The sequence below is a fragment of the Cricetulus griseus genome, chromosome 8 (genome assembly GCF_003668045.3).
Source record: "Cricetulus griseus strain 17A/GY chromosome 8, alternate assembly CriGri-PICRH-1.0, whole genome shotgun sequence".
NCBI classification, from domain to species: Eukaryota; Metazoa; Chordata; class Mammalia; order Rodentia; family Cricetidae; genus Cricetulus; species Cricetulus griseus.
The window spans coordinates 56284769-56304353 of NC_048601.1; the positions used below are offsets into that span (position 1 = coordinate 56284769).

The window sequence follows — 19585 nt, forward strand, 5'->3', positions numbered from 1 at the left end:
CAGGGAGGGCTAGGCCTTTGAGTCCAACCCTTTAGTAACTTTTTTCAGAACCTACCTTGGGAAAGGATTAATGGGCATCATACTCTTTTTTTCAAACTTTGACTCTGTTGGCTAAGTCTTGACTATAACAAAATGAGCCCTTAGATTTATTGGTCAGAACATCTTTAGTTTTAATTCTGGCACAGTCCTCCCCACTGAATTCACACAGGCAATTGTCTAGGTCAGTCTTCAAAAAAAGACCATAAGCAGCATATGAGGCAGAATCCATTTTATTCATTGGTCATGAGACTGACTTTAGTTGTGGAATAGGTTTGATGATAACACATTTCAGATTTCAGAGTAGACGTTTTAGAGAAGTATGTGTTTTACTTTCTATATAAACATGCATGTGTACACACATACACATAAGCACACTTTGGGGTTTAGATAAGGGGGCTAGGGAAGATTATGGGCTTCTTTCTCTTTTATTAAGTTTTCCTTTTCCTTTTCAAAACTATCAGCAGCAAATTTCTTCTGGATTCTGTAAGAGTATTTTTATTTTGTTCTTAAATATAATGGAGTTTCCTTTGCTTGTCTTGGTAAAATCCTCTTTACAGTTGCCATGTGCTGATGTTTGTATTCTCCCATTTGACTTATTTATCTTTTCCCACAAGGCTGATCTGTTGCATCACAGGAGGCTTTGCTTTTCTTGTGTTCATTCCTGGAAAGCCTTCTAAATTTAGTGCACCCATGATACTCTTATGTCTGTGCTTTTTTTGTGAACTGCAACTAAAGAGAATGCTTCTTCCATGCAGCCAGTAGGATTAACAGATGGTCAAGCAAAATGCCAGCATATCCAGCCTTCTTTCCTGTTTGACCCTATAACCTCTCCTCTGCTTGGCAGTGTGCTGGTGTTGACAGTTCTTGTGGTTCAGCCAAAGGTGAAAGATAATTGCTTGTGGAGTAGCAGCTGGGATGGTATGTGTTTCTGCAGCAAGCATCTAACCCCCATCCCCAGGCAAAACTTTGGATCTGGTGCATATTTCAAAGCATGTCTTAAACTTTATGTGATACTGATTAAAATGGAGGGCTCCAGGGTGAATTGGCAGCCCCACAGCTGCATCTGCCAGATGACATACAGAGAAAGGCCCACAACAAATGGAAGACTGTAATCTGCCTATCTTAGTGCCATGCAGGCCTGTGGAGGGAAAGGTGATCCTCAAGTGTCTTAGCCTACCCCAAGGCACATCTAATTCTTCGGTAGCTCCTTTATTGTGGTCATGTTTTTCTTTTCATTTTCTTTGGTTTTAAACAACAACAAGAAGAAAACCTACCTGGAGATACTAATTTATAATTATCATTTCCTTTAGTTCTCTGTTGTTGAAAATCTATACCAGTAGACTCTGAAATACTAAAGTTTGATTTTCAGGTTGTGGAACTCAGATCTGTTAAGTTTATCCTAGAAGGATATATGCTCTTTATACAGCAAGAGACAATTTGTATTGATAACTTTACATTTAGGGTCAGCTCAGGATGTCCTTTTTAGAAGGAGTTACACATTTATGACATTGGCACAGCTCAACAGTTCCTCAAAGGCAACCTAGAGACATTAGTAGTTTCATCAATTCCATAGGCAAGAAAAGCATCATTGAATACATGGTGGATCCTGATTGCAAAAACCAAATGCTTTTATTGTTCAGAAATTATTTTTTTTTAAATCTGTTTTCTAAATCTTAAGTGGAAGGACCCATCCTAGTTCACAGGGGACATGTTGGTTCCTGTGTGTTTCCTGAGTCATTTTATATCTCAGATTGCTTCACTTCTACCTCTTCTTCCTTCCTTCTTCCTCTGTTCTCTGGTTTTTTGAAATGAGGGCAAGGAATATTCTGGGAATGGAAAGAGGAAAAGCTGGATCTTTATATGTCATTTGGAACTTTTATTGAATTTCGTACATCTTCTACTTCACTAAAAAGCATTTTTGACATAAGAGTTTAGAAGTGTGGTTTGGGGTTGAGTGAGTAGATGATCTGCTTTTCTTGCTACCATGGTGTGGGTTCAGTCAGATAGGACTGCCCCAGGATACTAGTAGTGACTTCATAGATTCATTCCATTTACCTTCCTCTCCTGTAGAATATTTTATATATGGAGAAAAATATATCTTGGTTGCAGCCAGCCACTGAGGATCATTTTAAAGAGTACTGGGAGGGTAGTTTACCCAGTAGAAACTCCAAATATGTGAAACATCTTTAATTGAAAAGAAAGGGGAAGAAAGATTCTATGTATGTCTTTGTGCAGTGAAGGTTATAAAGAGAATAAAATAGAATTTGGAACTTCTCAGTAATCATGAAGTATTTAATCTCTTTATTTAACATGTTGACCCCACTAGTCTGTTATATACATGGGAGATTATCCTAGTTTAGTTTTTCTTAATTTGAAGACAGTTTAAGAGACACATCAACACAAATTATCTTGATTTCAACTTTTTTCTTTCAACCAACAAACACCTACTACAGGAGATGTTGAAAACAAGTCACTCTATTATATTGGATGACAGTATTTGCCAAGGAAAAAAATAGCAGAAGTATTGATGTTTTTCTTGACTAACTATTCACTTCTTTGATACTCTAGGTAAACACTTAAAACGTAGCGGTGCTGGTATTTTCTAGTGACCTTTTGATTGGCTGATGCTCATAATCTGTTCACAGTAGGCTAACTTTTAAAAACCTTTTTATTTATTAACTTTTTAAAAAAATTAAAATTAGAAAAAAGCGTGTTTTACATGTCAGTCCCAGTTCCCTCTCCCTCCCCATCTCCTGACCCCCCTATCCCATCCCCTTTCTGCTCCCCAGGGAGGGTGAGGCTTTTCGTGGGGGATCTTCAAAGTTTGTCATATCACTTGGAGGAGGGCCTAGCCTCAGGGAGTATCCCTCCATGTGGGATGGGCTCCCAAAGGCCATTCCTATGCTGGGGATAAGTACTGATCTACTACTACCAGAGGCCCTGTATATTTCCGAGGCCTCCTCACTGATACCCACTTTCATGGGGTCTAGATCAGTCCTATGCTGGTTTCCCAGCTGTCAGTCTGAGGTCCATGAGCTCCCCCTTGTTCAGGTCAGCTGTTTCTGTGGGTTTTTCCACAGAAACAGCAAAGGTCTTGACCCCTTTGCTCATCACTCCTCCTTCTTTGCAACTGGATTCCAGGAATTCGGCTCAGTGTTTAGCTGTGGGTGTCTGCTTCTGCTTCCACAGCTACTGGATGAAGGCTCTAGGATGGCATATAGGTAGTCATCAATCTCATTATCAGAGAAGGGCTTTTAAGGTAACCTCTCTACTATTGTTTAGATTGTTAGTTGGGGTCAACCTTGTAGATCTCTAGACATTTCCATAGTGCCAGATTTCTCTTTAAAACTATAATGGCTCCCTTTATTATGATATCTCTTTTCTAGGTCTCCTCTATTCTTCCCCCGACTCAGTCTTCCTGCTCCCTCATGTCCCCCTCTCCGCTCCTCTTCTCCCCTTCTTTTTCTCCTAACTTTTTCTCCCTTCCCCCCATGCTCCCAATTAGCTCAGGAGGTCTTGACCCTTCCCCCTTCTCCAGGGGACCATGTATGTCTCTCTTAGGGTCCTACTTGTTTCCTAGCTTCTCTGAAAGAGTGGATTGTGGGCTGGTAATCCTTTGCTCTATGTCTAAAATCCATATATGAGTGAGTACATACCCTGTTTGTCTTTTTGTGACTGGGTTACCTTGGTTAGGATGGTTTCTTCTAGTTCCATCCATTTGCCTGTGAATTTCAAGATCCCATTGTTTTTTTCCTGCTGAGTATCACTACATTGCATAAATATACTACATTTTCTTTATCCATTCTTCAGTTCAGGGGCATCTAGGTTGCTTCCAGGTTCTGGCTATTACAAACAACTCTGCTATGAACATAGTTGAGCAGATGCCCATGTTGTGTGAATATTCATCTTTTGGTATATGCCTGAGAGTGGAATTGCTGGATCTTGTGGTAGACTGATTCCCATTTTCCTGAGGAATCGCCATACTGATTTCCGAAGTGGCTGTACAAGTTTCTACTCCCACCAGCAGTGGAGGAGTGTTCCTCTTTTTCCACATTCTCTCCAGCATAAACTGTCCTTGGTGTTTTTGATTTTAGTCATTCTGACAGGAGCAAGATGGTATCTCAGAGTTGTTTTGATTTGCATTTCTCTGATGGTTAGGATGTTGAATACTTTATGTGTCTTTCAGCCATTTTAGATTCATCTATCAAGAATTCTCTAGTTCTGTACCCCACTTTTTAATTGTTTTATTTGGTGTTTTGGTGACTAGCTTCTTGAGTTCTTTGCATATTTTGGAGATCAGCCCTCTGTCAGATGTGGGGTTGGTGAACATCTTTTCCCATTCTGTGGGCTGCCGTTTTGTCTTGTTGACTGTGTCCTTTGCCTTACAGAAGCTTCTCAGTTTCCGGAGGTCCCATTTATTAGTTGTCGATATAAGTGTCTGTGTTACCGGTGTTTGTTCAGGAAGTAGTCTCCTGTACCAGTTCGTTCAAGGGTACCTCCCACTTTATCTTCTAAGAGGTTCAGTGTGGATGGATTTATGTTGAGGTCTTTGATCCATTTGGACTTAAGTTTTGTGCATGGCAATAGATGTTGATGTATCTGCAATCTTCTACATGCCAGCATCCAGTTGTGCCAGCACCATCTGTTGAAGAAGCTTTCTTTTTTTCCATTGTATAATTTTAGCTTCTTTGCAAAAATCAGGTGTTCGTAGGTGTGTGGATTAATATCAGGGGTTTCAGTTCGATTCAGTTGGTCTGTCTACTTTTGTGCCAATACCAAGCTGTTTTCTGGAGTATAGCTCTATATTAGAGCTTGAAGTCAGGGATGGTGATGCCTCCATAAATTTCTTCATTGTTCAGGGTTGTTTTGACTATCCTAGGTCTTTTGTTTTTCCATTGTTCTTTCAAGGTCTGTGAAGAATTTTGCTGGGGATTGTATTGAATCTGTTGATTGCTTTTGGTAAGATTAACGTTTTTACTGTGTTGATCCTACCTATCCAAGAGCATGGGGAGGTCTTTCCATTTTCTGGTATCTTCTTTAATTTCTTTCTTTTAAGTCTCAAAGTTCTTGTTATACAGGTCTTTCACTTGTTTGGTTAGCATTACCCCAAGATATTTATGTTTTTTGTGGCTTATTGTAAAGGGTGATGTTTCTCTGATTTCTTTCTCCGTCCATTTATCATCTGTATATAGGAGGGCTACTAAGTTTTTCGAATTAATCTTGTATCCTGCCACTTTGCTGAAGGTTTTTATCAGCTGTAAACGTTCCCTTGTAGAGTTTTTCAGTTCACTTACGTGAACTATCATATCATCTACAAATAGAGAAAGTTTGACTTCTTTTCCAATTTGTATTCTCTTGTAGGCTAAATTTTATGGCTTCTTCTTTTTGGGGAGGCCGTATCTGATGAGAAATACCTATTTATTAAGTTAATAGGCAAACAATTTTATATTTATTTCCAGTTTTTTCACAGTATCTTTGATTAGTATATCAGGTTACTAAATAATATGTCTTTATCTCCATTTCTCTATATCTGTTTTCATCTCTGTATTTCTATAGCTATCTAAATCTCCATATATATATATATATATATATATATATATATATATATCTTTATTTCTATCTCCATTGATATATGTCTATATAGCTCCATCTCTGTATCTATATTTCTGTCTCTATATCCATATCTCCATTTCTATATCTATCTATAGTTGTATCTGCATCTCCATATCTATCCTCATCTCTATCTGTACATCTGTCTCTGTCTATATCTCCATCTGTAGGTGGAGTTTCTCTGTGTCTCAGGAGATGCTCACAAATAACCACAGGAGACTTAATATCACACAACATCCATCTCTATATCTATCTGTATCTAAGAAGTATTTCAAAGCTAAGGAAATAGCTCAGTTAGTAAAGTACTTGGAGGCCTTGCATCTCCAGAACCCACTTCAGCTGCTGGGCTTGGTAGTATGATGCTGTGATCCCAGCAATGGTGAGATAGGAAGTAACACAGTTAGATCCCTGGAAGCCCAGGGGCCAGCTAATCTGGCCTAAGTGGCAAGTGGTCAGTTAGAGGCCCCATTTCAAATAAAATGTGTAAGGCTCCCAAGAACCTACACCTGAAGTTATCCTTTGACCATTTGTGACATGCATATCTGTACACATACATATATACATACATACATACATACATACACACACACACACACACACACACACACACACACACACACACGAAATATTTACAAATTCAAGATCAAAGTTTGTATGCATTTTACACTTATTTATGAAGTAAAGAAACTGATTTGGGTACTTTCCATATTCTTGGTGAAGTTGGTGTCTTTGAGCTAGCTTTTTACATAGGTAGGTCATGGATATAGTGCTCCATTATTTTGTTACAGGACTGGACAGTTTGAAATCATTTAGTCTTCTTGTTAATTCTTAAAATTAACTTGTTTAAATCATAGTGTTTCTGAAATAGATTTGGTTAAGCACCTGTGATTTTAAATTTTGTGTGTGTGTATATATATATATATATATATATATATATATATATTTATATTTATATTTCTTGGTTTATAAATTTTCTGAAGCCTTAAATAAGTATGTAATCAAAGGAGTAGAAATTGTAGAAGAGTGTTTGGTTTCCTCAGTTTCTGAAGGCCCCATCCATAAGCAAGGATGTTATCTTTATGATTCATGCTGGAGTGTGCATGAAAATTGCACAGGGAAGCTTGCAAGGACAGAAAGTGCATAGGAAATGCTGCTGACAGGGTAGAAACCATATGTGAGCTGGAGCCAACAAGGGTGAACTGAAATCATATGCATTCTTGCTGCATCTGACCTTGATGATAAGGGAATCTTGCAGAACAAGCCAATGCCGTTATTATGGACCTAGGATCTATGGGAAGGTAAAGTAACTGTTTATCTGTCTATTGCCTCATGCAATATAGCAGCAGATAAGTGTGTCCTATGTGTACTACAAGAATGATTCTAATTTCACTGGGCTCTCTAAATCTCGCACAAGTCTTTTGTGTTTACCCTAATGAGTTATGCACAGAGAAAGGAATTCTGCAAAATATAGCTCATATAGCTAAGTTGCCACATTGTAATTACATGGCTATGAACTCAAATCTTTCTAGTAGGCATTGGAATTGCAGCCTGAAGATGAAATGTCTACAGATTTATGTAGTTAGAAAATTTTGTAGATTTTTGAGAATTAGATCAATGTTTTGACTGCCATGCCTTTAAAGTAGAAGGTAAGTATGGTGAGAAAAAAGCAACTTATTTGGGTAACTTTAGAATTTTGTTGCTTAATTAGTTTGAACTTAGTCTATAATAACCCACCTCTGTCCTCTTGCTGTGAAGAATTCCATCTTGTATTCATGGCTGAGACATACAGAGCTAGAAGGAGATGCTAACTTCATTTGATGTTCCAGGTATGCTTTGGAAGATTGTCTTAAATGTTTTAGAATAATTTTGTTATTTTTAATTGTGTGTCTCTGTGTTTGTGTGCTTATGGGTATGTGCATGTGAATACATGGGCCTGTGGAGGCCAGAGGCAATAGAGGCCAAGTTGTAGGTGGTTGTGAGCAGCCTGCCTGGTATGGATCCTGAGAACCTACTTTGGATCTTTTGCAGGATGAGTACATGTCCTTACCTGCGGAGCCATTTCTTCAGTCCCAGTTCAAGTATCTTAAGGACAGTTAAGCATGTACTCAGATGTATTTCCTATTCGTTTGTGTATTGGAAAGAAGTAAACTTCTGTCCACACTTCTTCGTCTTCTTTTTTTTTTTTCAATTTGGAGGCACTGGAGATCAATTCTAAGGTCTCATGTATGCCAGGCAAAGCAATCTTTTATTTATGCAATTTGTTGTGTATATTTAAATTGAGATAAAGCAATCATAGCTCAAGGAGAGATAGAAAAACAATGTAAAGAAGGAGTCTGGCAGCAAATCTTGATTCAACTATTCTGACCTACTCTTGCTCCCTAACTTCACTTCGCAATTTTAGGATTTGAAAATGCTAATACCATTAGGATTGTGGTCCTTTTTCTGTGGCATACCCCTTTAAATAAACTAGATATTAAAAAGGAAGGCATTTTAGGATAGAAAAGTGAGGATCACATAGAGATGTGAGTGAAGACTCAGGCTTAAACTTCTCTGAGCCAATGGCATATGTATGATGTATGTATATATGTATGTATGTATATTTGTATATATATATGCATGTATATGTATGTATGAATATTATTAGAGTGCCCTAATAAGATGTTGAGGCTAATGGGCAATGGAGATATTCTGGTTGTACTTAACCTCTCAAAAGTCTACTGTTGTAACCTGGTCCAGCTTTTAGTTTGGCTGACCATGAAATAACATGTACCTTTTTTATTCAGTTGCTCTGGGCTAAATTCTTAGAGATGGGTATTGGAATAAGAAATGTGAAAGTTTATAAGCATGCAGGGTTTGAATTGTAAAATGGAATCCACAAGTTTAGTTTTTACCTCAGTTTGTTTGGGATCTACTGTGGCACTTCACTGAATTTGGCACATTTTCTCATTTGACAAAATAGGGATTGCTAATGTGTATCTTCAGTAACTGTTAGCTGAAATGGTGCATGGCTGAGCTATAAATCTGTGTAAATGTTCTTGATAACTTAGGGGCCTCAATCATTTACCACTAACTATTAGTTTTCTTAAGGAAAGGAAAAGAAAGTAATTTAAGAATGAGCTTGTAAGAGACTAGTTTTATAGTGGCTAAGCTAGTGAGAAGAATGAGTTCAGTTTTCATGATGGTCTTCCTAGGCCAGTGTGCCCCCTCACAACCCATTTTTTGGTGCATAGTGATTGGTACTCCTTTCCAGCATCTCCACCTCTTCCTGTAAGTGCTTTTTCTGGAGGGCAGAGATGGAGATACTTCTCTTTTCCTGCCCACTTCCCCAGTGTCTCACAATCAGTATCTCATTCAGGTTGGTGTAAAAATACACAGACTACCTTGCCCATCAGATCAGAGCAAAGTACAGAATATTCTGAGGCAGGTACGTGTTATCAGTTATGAATATTCTTTGTGGAATAACTTTTTGTTTACTTAAATTCCTTGCTAACATATCCTATACTGATTTCCTCTTCCTCACTTCCTCATGTCTCTAATTGTCTTTCCTGAGGTCTAATACTAAATAAATTCTTTAGACTCAGGTCTTAGTTTCAAGTTCTATGTCTGCTGAGACTTAAGATTGTCAACAGCAGTGAAAAATTCAGACTTAGGTTCTGTACATATTCAGCAATAGAGGTGGGTTCTCTGGTGGATCCAAGACAGTGTGTTTACATTGTCACTTAATGTCCATGGAAGTTACTCCCGAATCCCCTCTCCCACATCAAAGGGTTAGTATGGTTGGATAGTCTCCTGGGTGGAATCTCATTTGTCACTGATTTTTAGGAGCAAGTCAAATTATTTCAAGAAATTACTTGTGAATTTTTTCTTGCCATCATTTAGAGGATTCTGAGTGAGAGAAGAGATGAGAGAAGAGGATCTCAGCATTTTGTATGTGATCTATTGTTTTTGGATTCTCATTTTCAGAATTGTACTCCTTGCCTCAGTTGTGCCAGACATCCTATAATCACATGCTTACCTTTTTTGAAGTCTTCTGCAGTGATGATAGAGGAGCAGTTGCTTGGCTGGGTAAAGATGGAGTTTTCCAAGGCTCTAACTGCTTCCTCAGCAGATCATAAGCTTAGTTTTTCCAGACTTCTGCTCTGTCTTCCCTCCCAGAGTCCTCACTGTTTCCAGTGGAATGTAATTCCTGTTGCCTCTTAACTCTCTCTGTTACTTGCTTTTTCTTGTTACTGATTGATTAAGCTTCCAAAATTTTATTGCTGTTGATTCTTTTTCTGTACTCTTTGCTTTTGTGGGAGTTTGCCCTTTAAAAAATGGCTTTTTAGTTTTGTTTTAGTGTAATTTTGAGAAAGGAATTCAGTTCAGTGTATACAATCAGTCTATAATCTTAAAGTCATATAAGGTAATGTTAGGTCAAAGGAACCAAATGATGCTATGAGGTAGTGGTTTTGAACAAAGTGGTAGATGGTGTAGAGTGCCCCAAAGTTAACTACTTATGTCCTTGAGGATCTGAGCAAAAATGTTGCATGTTAGTCAGATTTCTGTCACCACAACAAATATCCAAGGATCAACTTATCAAGGGTGAAGGTTTGTTTCGGCTCATAGCTTTGGAAATTATAGCCATGATTGATTTCCCTCATTGCTTTTGGGCATGTGGCAAGGCAGCACACACAGTGCAATGCATAGCAGAGCAGAACCTTTTACATCAGAGCTGTGGAGCCAGAGAGGACAGAACTGGCAACCAGATAAGCCTGTTGAGATTCTAAGGTCTCACACTAGGTCCCATGTCCTAAAGATTCTACCATTTCTCATTAAGGTATGTATGGGTATACACTAATGTGTGGACTAAGCTTTAAACAAGCAGGCCTTTGGATGGATATTTAAGATTCAAGAAATACCAGATGCCAAATGATTATTTAAAAAAACCACTCAAAAAATACCACCTAGTAAGAAAAAGCACAGAAGTGCAAGTTGGGGAGGAAATGAGAATTTTGACTTTAGTGTATATAGGATATGCATTGCCTACTTGTGTACATTATTTTGTTGTGAATAACATCATTTTTGGGTGAGTACTTGTTATATGCACTACAGAGGACATTATTTTTCACCAGAGGGAATGAGACTGTAACAATATTCCTTGGTGTTATGTGAGGAGGTTAAGACTTTGAATATCAGCAGAGAGTTTGGCTAATTTTATAGATGGTATAAATAAGACTCTAGAATCTGACTCAGGGGTTTCTAGGCTCTCAGAAAACAATACTAATTCATTATCTTTGAAACTTGGACTTTTCAAGATACTGCAGAACCCTGGCCAAAAAACAAAAACAAAAACAAAAACAAAACAAAACAAAAAACAGTTCTGGGGCTTCCTAGTAGGTTGTTTTGCTTTAGTAGCATCATTAGCTCATGGTACATTCTGAGATTACTGTTAACTTCAAGATAGAATTTTCCTTCTACCCCTTGGCACTACCTATTTGAAGACAGTATGTTTGTTAAGTTGTATTCTTTGGGTGGCTTTTTGATCATGAGTCTTTAACTTGTCAGACTTCAAAGACTGAGGCTACCTAAGGAAATCCACTTCTGCAGATTCCAGGCTTCATTTCTGATGGAACTCAAAAGAAAAAGTTTTGGCTAGGCCTGAATGTCAAAAACCAGTTAAGTGATTTTCTCTGTCTAGAGAAAATTGGAAAAAGGAATTATTAACCCCAGCAAATGTAGTTATTGATGGAAATGCTGACAGATGTGTCCTGCCTGGTACCACTGTCCTGAGAAGTCAGTATCAGAAGTGCTGCTCTGGGTACAAGTGGTATCTGGTCAGCCTTGTCACATGTAAATAAACCTTTAAAAAATGTTAAGTGATTTCAATAAAAAAAATCCCACACATTTATTTTGTCCTAGCTATTAAGCCAGATTCTTGTTGTTTATGGCTTCCTGTACCCAACAGTTCCTGATTGTCTCAAAAAGTAAAACATGCTCTGTGTGGATCAAGCTGCTGAAATGCCTTTCAGGCATTGTTTATGAGTCTGTGCTCTTTATTTTCAGAGAGAAAGCGAATACTTTAATGTCTTCCATATTTCATAAATCTGTCCCATGCTGCAATTCAAAGCTGTATGTGTTTTTGTTAGAAGGTACTTCTGGTTGTGCTTAGAGCAGAAAAGCTGCCGAAGAATGTTAAGGACTGTTTTGGTGTTGGTAGCAGACTCCCCTAAAGGGGATTTAGTACCAGGTAGAAGTGCTTTTGGTTTTTTTGGCTCAAGAAAGCAGTCAGGGAAGGTGCTATGACAGTAAGAACCAGTGTAAGCATTCTTTGATGGGTTTGCTCCAGTGAGTTTCCTGTCTGGCTCATCTTTTGAGACTAGTCTGCCCTCTGGGCATGCTTGCTAGTTTACTACTTCAGACTCTACTGCTATAAGTAGCATAGAGTGTGCCTGTCTGGTGGTAAGAGAAGAGGGGAGTTGATTTTGCCTGCACAGATGAGACTCTCCCTGGAGAGCCAGCAAAAGTAATTTGAGTTGGAGATCAAAGTTTACTATTTTCTTCCTAACATTTCATTTTGAAAAATTTTTAACATATGGAAAAATTGTATGATCAACATGCACATTTATTTACCACCTACATTCTATAATTAACATCTTATAATACTTGCTTCATTTTAGATCTATCCATCTATCAACCCATTGCATCTTTTTGTATGAATTTCAAAGTAAATTTGAGACATCTGTACACTTTACCTCTAAGCACTTCCTCATGCACGGCATTAGAACTTAGTATTTGTTTGATCATTTTTTTCTTTTAAGATTAAATTGAAAACCACAATATGTACAAATCTGAAGTGAGCTTTTGAGAAATATATACACCTGTTTAACCTAAATCTATATTAAGACATTGAACTTAACCATCACCTTGGAGCATTTTCTCTATAGTCCTCTGCCCAAAGGCAACCAGTGTTCTGATTTCCCCCCAGCATATATTAGTTCTGCCTGTTATAGAACTTCATATAAATGGAATCAATAGTTATGTATGCCTTTATATACGGCTCCTTTCATCCAACATTAAGGTTTTTTGAAGGGTATGTTTGTTGCTAGAGGCTTCAGGAGTTAATTCCTTTTCACTGATAAATAGATTCCCTTATATAAATTTAGCATTTTAAAAACACCATTCTTCTACTGTCCCATACTGGAATGTTCTGGATTTTGGCCATTGTGAGTTAACCTCCTGTGAACATCTATCAAGACTTTTTGTAGGCATATGCTTCATTTCTTGAATAAATATATGCATAAGTAAAATTTTGGGTCAGAATTCTGTGAAATACTATGAAACAATTTTAAAAAGTGGTTGCAACATTTTTATGCTTCTTCAATTAGTTCCTGGGAGCTACAGTTGATCAACTTTGTTGTCAATATCATTGCTATTTTAATTATTCCAGTGACTAAGTATAGTACTTTTGTTATGCCTAACTTTTTTCTTATTTACTGTGGAAAATGAATGAAAGCTGAAAAACCTGAAAAGAAATTTCAGTGGCTGAAATTGTGAATTTTCTGTTCCATTATTGAATATGGATTAAGCAAACAGTAAAGGAAACTAAAGCAGGGAAAAGTGAGGAAAGGACACAAGATTTGACCACAGAGCAGCCTGGGGTTGCAGACACCAAGCTGATTGAGATTTTATAGCTTTTACCTGGGTACTGAGGACTGGGACTCAGGTCTTCACTGGGCCATCCCCTCCCAACCACTATTACTTGTTTTTCTAAATGACTGTCATTTTGACTGGGGTAAGGCAAAATCTCAGTGTAGTTTTAATTTGATTTTTACTGATAGCTAGTAAGACCAAACACTTTTCTTTTGGCCATTTGTGTTTCATCTCTTGAGAACTGTGTGTTCACTTCATTAGCTCATTTTTTGATAGAGTTGCGTGATTTTTTTTGTTAGATTTTTGAATTCTTTGTTTAATTCTAGTTATCAATCTTCTACCAAATACATACATAGTAAAGACTTTGTCTTGTTTGTAGGTTGCTTCTTTGCTCAATTAGTTGTTTCCTTTGCTGTGCAGAAATAAGCCATTTAATTTCATGGGGTCACTGTCTGTCATTTGTTGACATTATTTTTGAGCAACTATACTTATAGTCATCAGGTCCTTACCGATATATCTGTCTTGAAGTATTTTCCCTCTGAAGTTCCAGAGTTTTAGGTATTAAGATCTTTGATGATGATGATTTTTCGGTTAGTTTTGTAGACAAGAGATAGATATCTATTTTCATTCTTTGACATATAGATTACCAGTTTTCCTCATGCCATTTGTTGAAGAGGCTTTCTTTTATCCAATATGTATTTTTTTTTGTCAGAAAATTGAATGCTTATAGTTGCATGAGTTTACATCTGGGTCTGCTATTCAGTTCTATTGATCTATGTGTTTTTGTGCCAACCCATGCTTGCTCTCAAAACAGTTAAGTCCATTGTAGTTGCCTCTGTTACACATCCAAATGCCATAGGCATTATACTATAACCATTGCATAGTCCAGTGGTTCTCAATCTTCCTAATCAGTTCAAAACAGTTCCTCATCTTATGTTGTCCCAACCATAAAATTGTTTTCATTGATACTTCATAACTGTAATTTTCTACTGTTATGAGTCGTAATGTAAAAAAAAAAAAAAATCTGTTTTTCAATGGCTGTAGGTGACCCCTGTGAAAGGGTTGGTCAATCCCCAAAGTGTCCCGACTCATAGGTTGAGAACCACTGGCATAGCCTGCCATGCAAGATTCTTATTTATCTTTTAAATAAGAATCCCAAACACAAAACCTGAGATAATTAATGTTGAGAAAATGAATCTCTTGACAGGAAAGCAATGATGAGTCCCTGTCCTCATCTATACCTAACATATTCCTGAAATCCTAGTGTGTATATGTATATGATAATCAAATAATGAATGAAAATCCCTATCTGGTGTTAATGGTTAATGCCTAAGATAACATTATACTTTTGAGAAAATTTATGAAATATTATTTAGGACATTGTGATCATTCAAAACAAACAAACAAACAAACATCAATAAAACCTGGCTTCATGCTTAAGAATTTAGAAAAAGTAAATGGGAGTATAGTTGCTAAGTAGGGAAATTCCCCAAGCCATGTTCATGGATTTCCTAAAACAACAGTCACAACACTATTTTAGTTTTCATTTGTTATAAAGCAATATAACAACTAAAAATACATCTGTTGCCAGAGGCATGCACCACATAAAATGACAATGCTCAGTCTATTCTCTCTATTAGCCATGAAATAGCAGGCCTAATTTCAGTTCATAAAATTATTTCTAAACAGAATATTAAAATCCTAGTACAATCTGTCTGAGAAGGCTTTTAATCTTGCCAGTCTTGATGGCTGGTTAATTCCTAGAATCAAAGTCTTGACCAGAGTTCTCTTTCCCACTACGAGCTGGGCAAAACACATGGCCAAATAAAAAAAGGTGCTAGAATAAGGCCCTTGAGCCATATTAAACACAATGGAAATAACATTCAAAAACAGTAACCTTCCCATCTGGCTAGGAAATGCTGTGGTTCCAGCCATCTGCTCTTTCTTCCTAGAATTCCTTTTTCACAAATGATTAGAAAGACCTTGATCCCATCCAAGAAATAAAATCTTGCAAGTTGAAAAATCACAATTTAAAGAGGATAAAATTCAGACTGTAGTACAACTTAAAGATGCACGAGTGTGTTTGGGATATTCATTTTTTTATAACCTCCACTTCATTTCCCTTGTTTTCATTTACAATCCCTCCATGAGAAAATCAGCAAAAGCTTCTTAAATGAAAACATATTAGAAAATCAGGGTGATCATAGGCAGTACAAAAGAAGTATAAGAGAAAAGCAGAGTATTTATCGAATCAATAATGTTTCAGAGATTTAAGTTTTCTGGTGAAAAGTTGCTAAGATGAATATTTGAACCTATTTGGTTCTACCTTAATAAGTATACCACAACAGAAAAAAAATCATCTTAACCCCAAATGTAAAGAATAAACAGCTGGGTGTGGTGGCATACTCCTTTACTCCTAGTATGTAGGAGGCAGAGGCAGGCAGATCTCTGCATTTGGAGTTCAAGGCTAGCCTGATCTACAGAGTGGGTTCCAGGACAGCCAGGGTTACATGGAGAAACCTTGTCTCAAAAAAACCAAGGGGATAAAATAGTAAGCATTATGAAGCTATTCTGTGGTATTGAATTTTTTTTTACATGTGTGTGTAAGGGAATATATACACATGTTATGGTGGACATGTGGAGGTAGAGGATTACCTTTGGGAGTTGTTTTTCACCATTGGGTTCCAGGGATTGAACTCAACTTGTTAGGCTTGATGGTAAGCACTTTTTATTTGCAGAGCCATATGGCTGGTCTTATTCTGTGATATTCTTTTATATACTAGGCCTCCATATTCTACTGTGAACTTTTATATAATTACTAGAAAAGTAATTTTTTCACTGTTATTCTTTCTTTCATCAAATGTTTACGGAGTTCTCATGCAGTTCTACTATTCTATAGAATGACATTTGAAAATCAGAGGAATGCTTTTCTGTTCTCATTACGATTCTTAGAATACTAAATTCTACTAAAATGAGCAATCTTGAAGGGCATGTTGGCACACCCCTTTAGTCACAGGACTCTATGAGTTTAGTCACAGGACTCTATGAGTTTGAAGCCAGCCTTGGCTATGTAGTGAGTTCCAGGCCAGCCAAGGCTACATGATGAGACTTTGTCTCAAGAAGAGTGATGACAATAAAGATGATGAAGGTGATGATGACAGTAATGAGGAGCAATCTTGCTGCCCAGATATATTAACAAAGGACTTGCCAGCAGCTTGACTTGAAAGAACTTTTACACAAACTGCCCCATAACACTGCATGTACCTCACCTAAAAGACTGTTCTTGATAGTTCTCAGCATTTGCTTCCTGCTTGCTGGTATGAGTTCTAGGAGATACCATAAGATCATTTTCATTTTGGATTCTCAATCCTCCTACCCAGAATTTGGTGCATCTCAGATGTTCAAAAGGCTCTTAAAACAAAACAAAACAAAAAACCAACAAAGACATACCCAGTACAGCAACAGAATATTAACATCTGCCTGAAATGTGAAACAAAAGGCTGTCATTCAGAATCAACAAGCCTGCTTTTCTACATATGTGTATACCAATATGCATATATAGATAAATTATCTTTGTTGGTTTATAACTATAATTCCAAAGCCTTTTTATTTAAATGTTAATAGTGTTGACATGTAAGCTGTGCAGTTTTCAGTAGTTCTTGCACTCCTGTTTACATCTAACTTTATATCGTCTAAGACCTCTGCCTTTTACACATGTGCTTGTGCATGGGTATCTACCACTATACATGCACATATTAAAGTAAGTAAGAAAGAAAATAAAAAGTAACAAATACAGCTGAGAACACAGGCAAATGGAATCCAGGTTCACTCCTGGTAGGTAATTTGGCCTTTGGAAATCTATATGATGTTCCTTAAAAACCCAAAGTAGAGCCCAGTTGTGGTAGCTCACGCCTTTAATCCCAGAACTTGGGAGGCAGAGACAAACTCACAAACTCTGTGAGTTTGAGGCCAACCTGGTCTACAAAGTAAGTTCCAGGACAGCCAGGGGTGTTACACACAGAAGCCCTGTCTTGAAAAACAAAACCAACCAACCAAACAAACAAAAAACCAAAATAAAACTACTGTTTAACCTAACTATACCACTCTTGGGTAATTACCCAAAGGACTCTAAAGCAACATATCACAGAAATACTTGTACATTGGTTTTTTTTTTTTTTGTAACATTGTTCACAATAGCTAAATTATGGAATCAAACTAGGTGTCTGACAACAGAAGACTGGAGAAGAAAAATGTGGTGTATATGCAATCAGATTTTGTATAGCTATAATGAATGAAATTACATTATTTGCAGGTAAAAGGATGTACTTAGAGGTAATTATTTTAAGGAAACTATTCTAGTCTTAGAAGACAATTATTATATGCTTTCTCTCATATTTTGTTGTTTAATATTTGTATGGATACATAAAGTTATGTATATGAATATGACATGAGGGTAAAACTCAAAGTATCTGGAGAACAAAAGGGACTGATGGAGAGAGGAGGGTTGAGAAAGGGGAGAAGGGAGTTATGGGGTGATAATGCTCAATATGGAATATGTACTTATATAAAAATGTTCATATGTAATACAGTATATAGTATATATATATATATATATATATATATATTTAATGGAAAGAATTATATAATGCCAAAAAAGGGAGAAAACCCAACCTTAGCCTTATGAGACTATTTCTTGATGTTTAGTTATAAGTCTAGTCTCTCATAATAGTTTTTCATTGGGACCACCAGTATCCAAGTAATGACATGGAGACTTATTAATGATGAAAGCTTGGTCTTTAGCTTAGACTTGTTCCCAGCTAGCTCTTACAACGTAATTAACCTGCTTTTATTAATCTGCATGCTACCATGTGGCCTTTTCCCTCTCTTACATTCTGTATGTCTGACTTCCTCAGTGTCTCCCTGGCATCTCCCTACCTCCCCTTCCCAGAGTTCCTCTCTCTCCCCAGAAATCCTGCCTATTGTCTCATGCCTAGCTATTGGCTATTCATCTCCTTATTAAATCAATCAGAGGGTGCGTTGGCAAAGACACATGTTCATTCATAGTACACAGAAAGATTATCCCACAACACTACTAGCCTTTAGTGGCTTGAACCATCTCTTTAGCCTTTGAGAATCTTTCTTGAGATAAGTCCTAAAACTGGCCTCTCTTTATCTGGGGAATTTTGTGAGAAGCATCACTAAGCTTCTGAACAGAAGGTGTTGAAATGAGATGTGAGATTCATCCACAGCTCATCCCTCAAGATGAGTGAAGGAAGTATACCCATTGGCTTCTGAACTCCTTGCCTTTTCAAAGGCAGAGGCATGCTTAAAAAAGAGTGCACCTCAAAACCATGACACCTAAGCAGAGATTATAGCAAAGTGCTGTGTGTGTGGCATATACATGGGTTTTTGGCATATGCACAGAGGTAGCTCCATCAGACTTATTGCCATTTTGAGGGTGAATGTGGGCTGGCTTGAAGAGAATGCGTGAAATCCTGTTCTGGATAGAGAGGACAGACAGCTTCCAGACACAGACTTCTGTGTTCACAGAACTAACAAGTAGTTCACTGAGGCTTCTGTGAAGGAATGTCACAGAAGTGTATGAAGAGGTCAGAACAAAGAAGTTTGTGGTGGTCTTTATGTTCTCAATGAAAAGTCTTGAATTTCCATCTTTAAAGCTAAGGAAGATTTTTACTTACTATAGATGTATAAAAAGAGTTGCATGCACAAAGTTCACAGATTCCTCTAACAGCAGTTGGGTATAAGGTTGAAGGAGGAACCTAGAGCTGCCAAGGACCCTGTAATGAGCACGTGTAATTTGCAGCTAAAAATGAAGAACAGTGATTCCTACCCCTATTTTTTTGTTTTTTTTTTTCTTTGTTTTATTTTTTGTTTTGTTTTGTTTCTGTCTTCTTGTCTGGATTTGGCTTGATGTAAGACAGACTAGTCAGATGAAATGGGGAGGGATGGTATTATATTTGGAAAAGAATGTCAAGAATACCAGCAAAGAGGGGGTTGCTGTTTATTTGTCTTACAGTTTTCTAAATACTTATTATAAATTATCTGATCTTCATTTACTCACCACAATTTGAGCTAATACTGTTATTGATCTTTATTTTACTAAAAACACTTTAGAGATTATTTTATGTGTGTGAATGTTTTGCCTGCATTTACATATGTGCACCATGTATGTGCCTGGTGCCTGTGCAGTGATATGGGTGCTAGGAACTAAATCCAGGTCCTTGGCAAGCGCAGGTACTCTTAACCACTGAGTCATCTCTCTGGCCCATAATCTCTAGTTTCAAAT

The 19585-nt window shown here is 37.3% G+C and overlaps 1 protein-coding gene across 3 annotated transcripts in view; it reads left to right on the forward strand.

Annotated features, from left to right (window-relative positions):
- Exoc6b (exocyst complex component 6B) overlaps window positions 1–19585 on the forward strand; it is a 407149-nt gene that overhangs the window by 34713 nt on the left and 352851 nt on the right. The window contains exon 6 of one of the 3 annotated variants that reach the window (XM_035448826.1): window positions 7678–7737. The exons of the other annotated variants lie outside the window; for them this stretch is intronic. Within the exon in view, the coding sequence (XP_035304717.1) occupies window positions 7678–7737 (60 nt within the window). The remainder of the gene's footprint in view (window positions 1–7677; window positions 7738–19585) is intronic. 3 annotated transcript variants of the gene reach the window in all.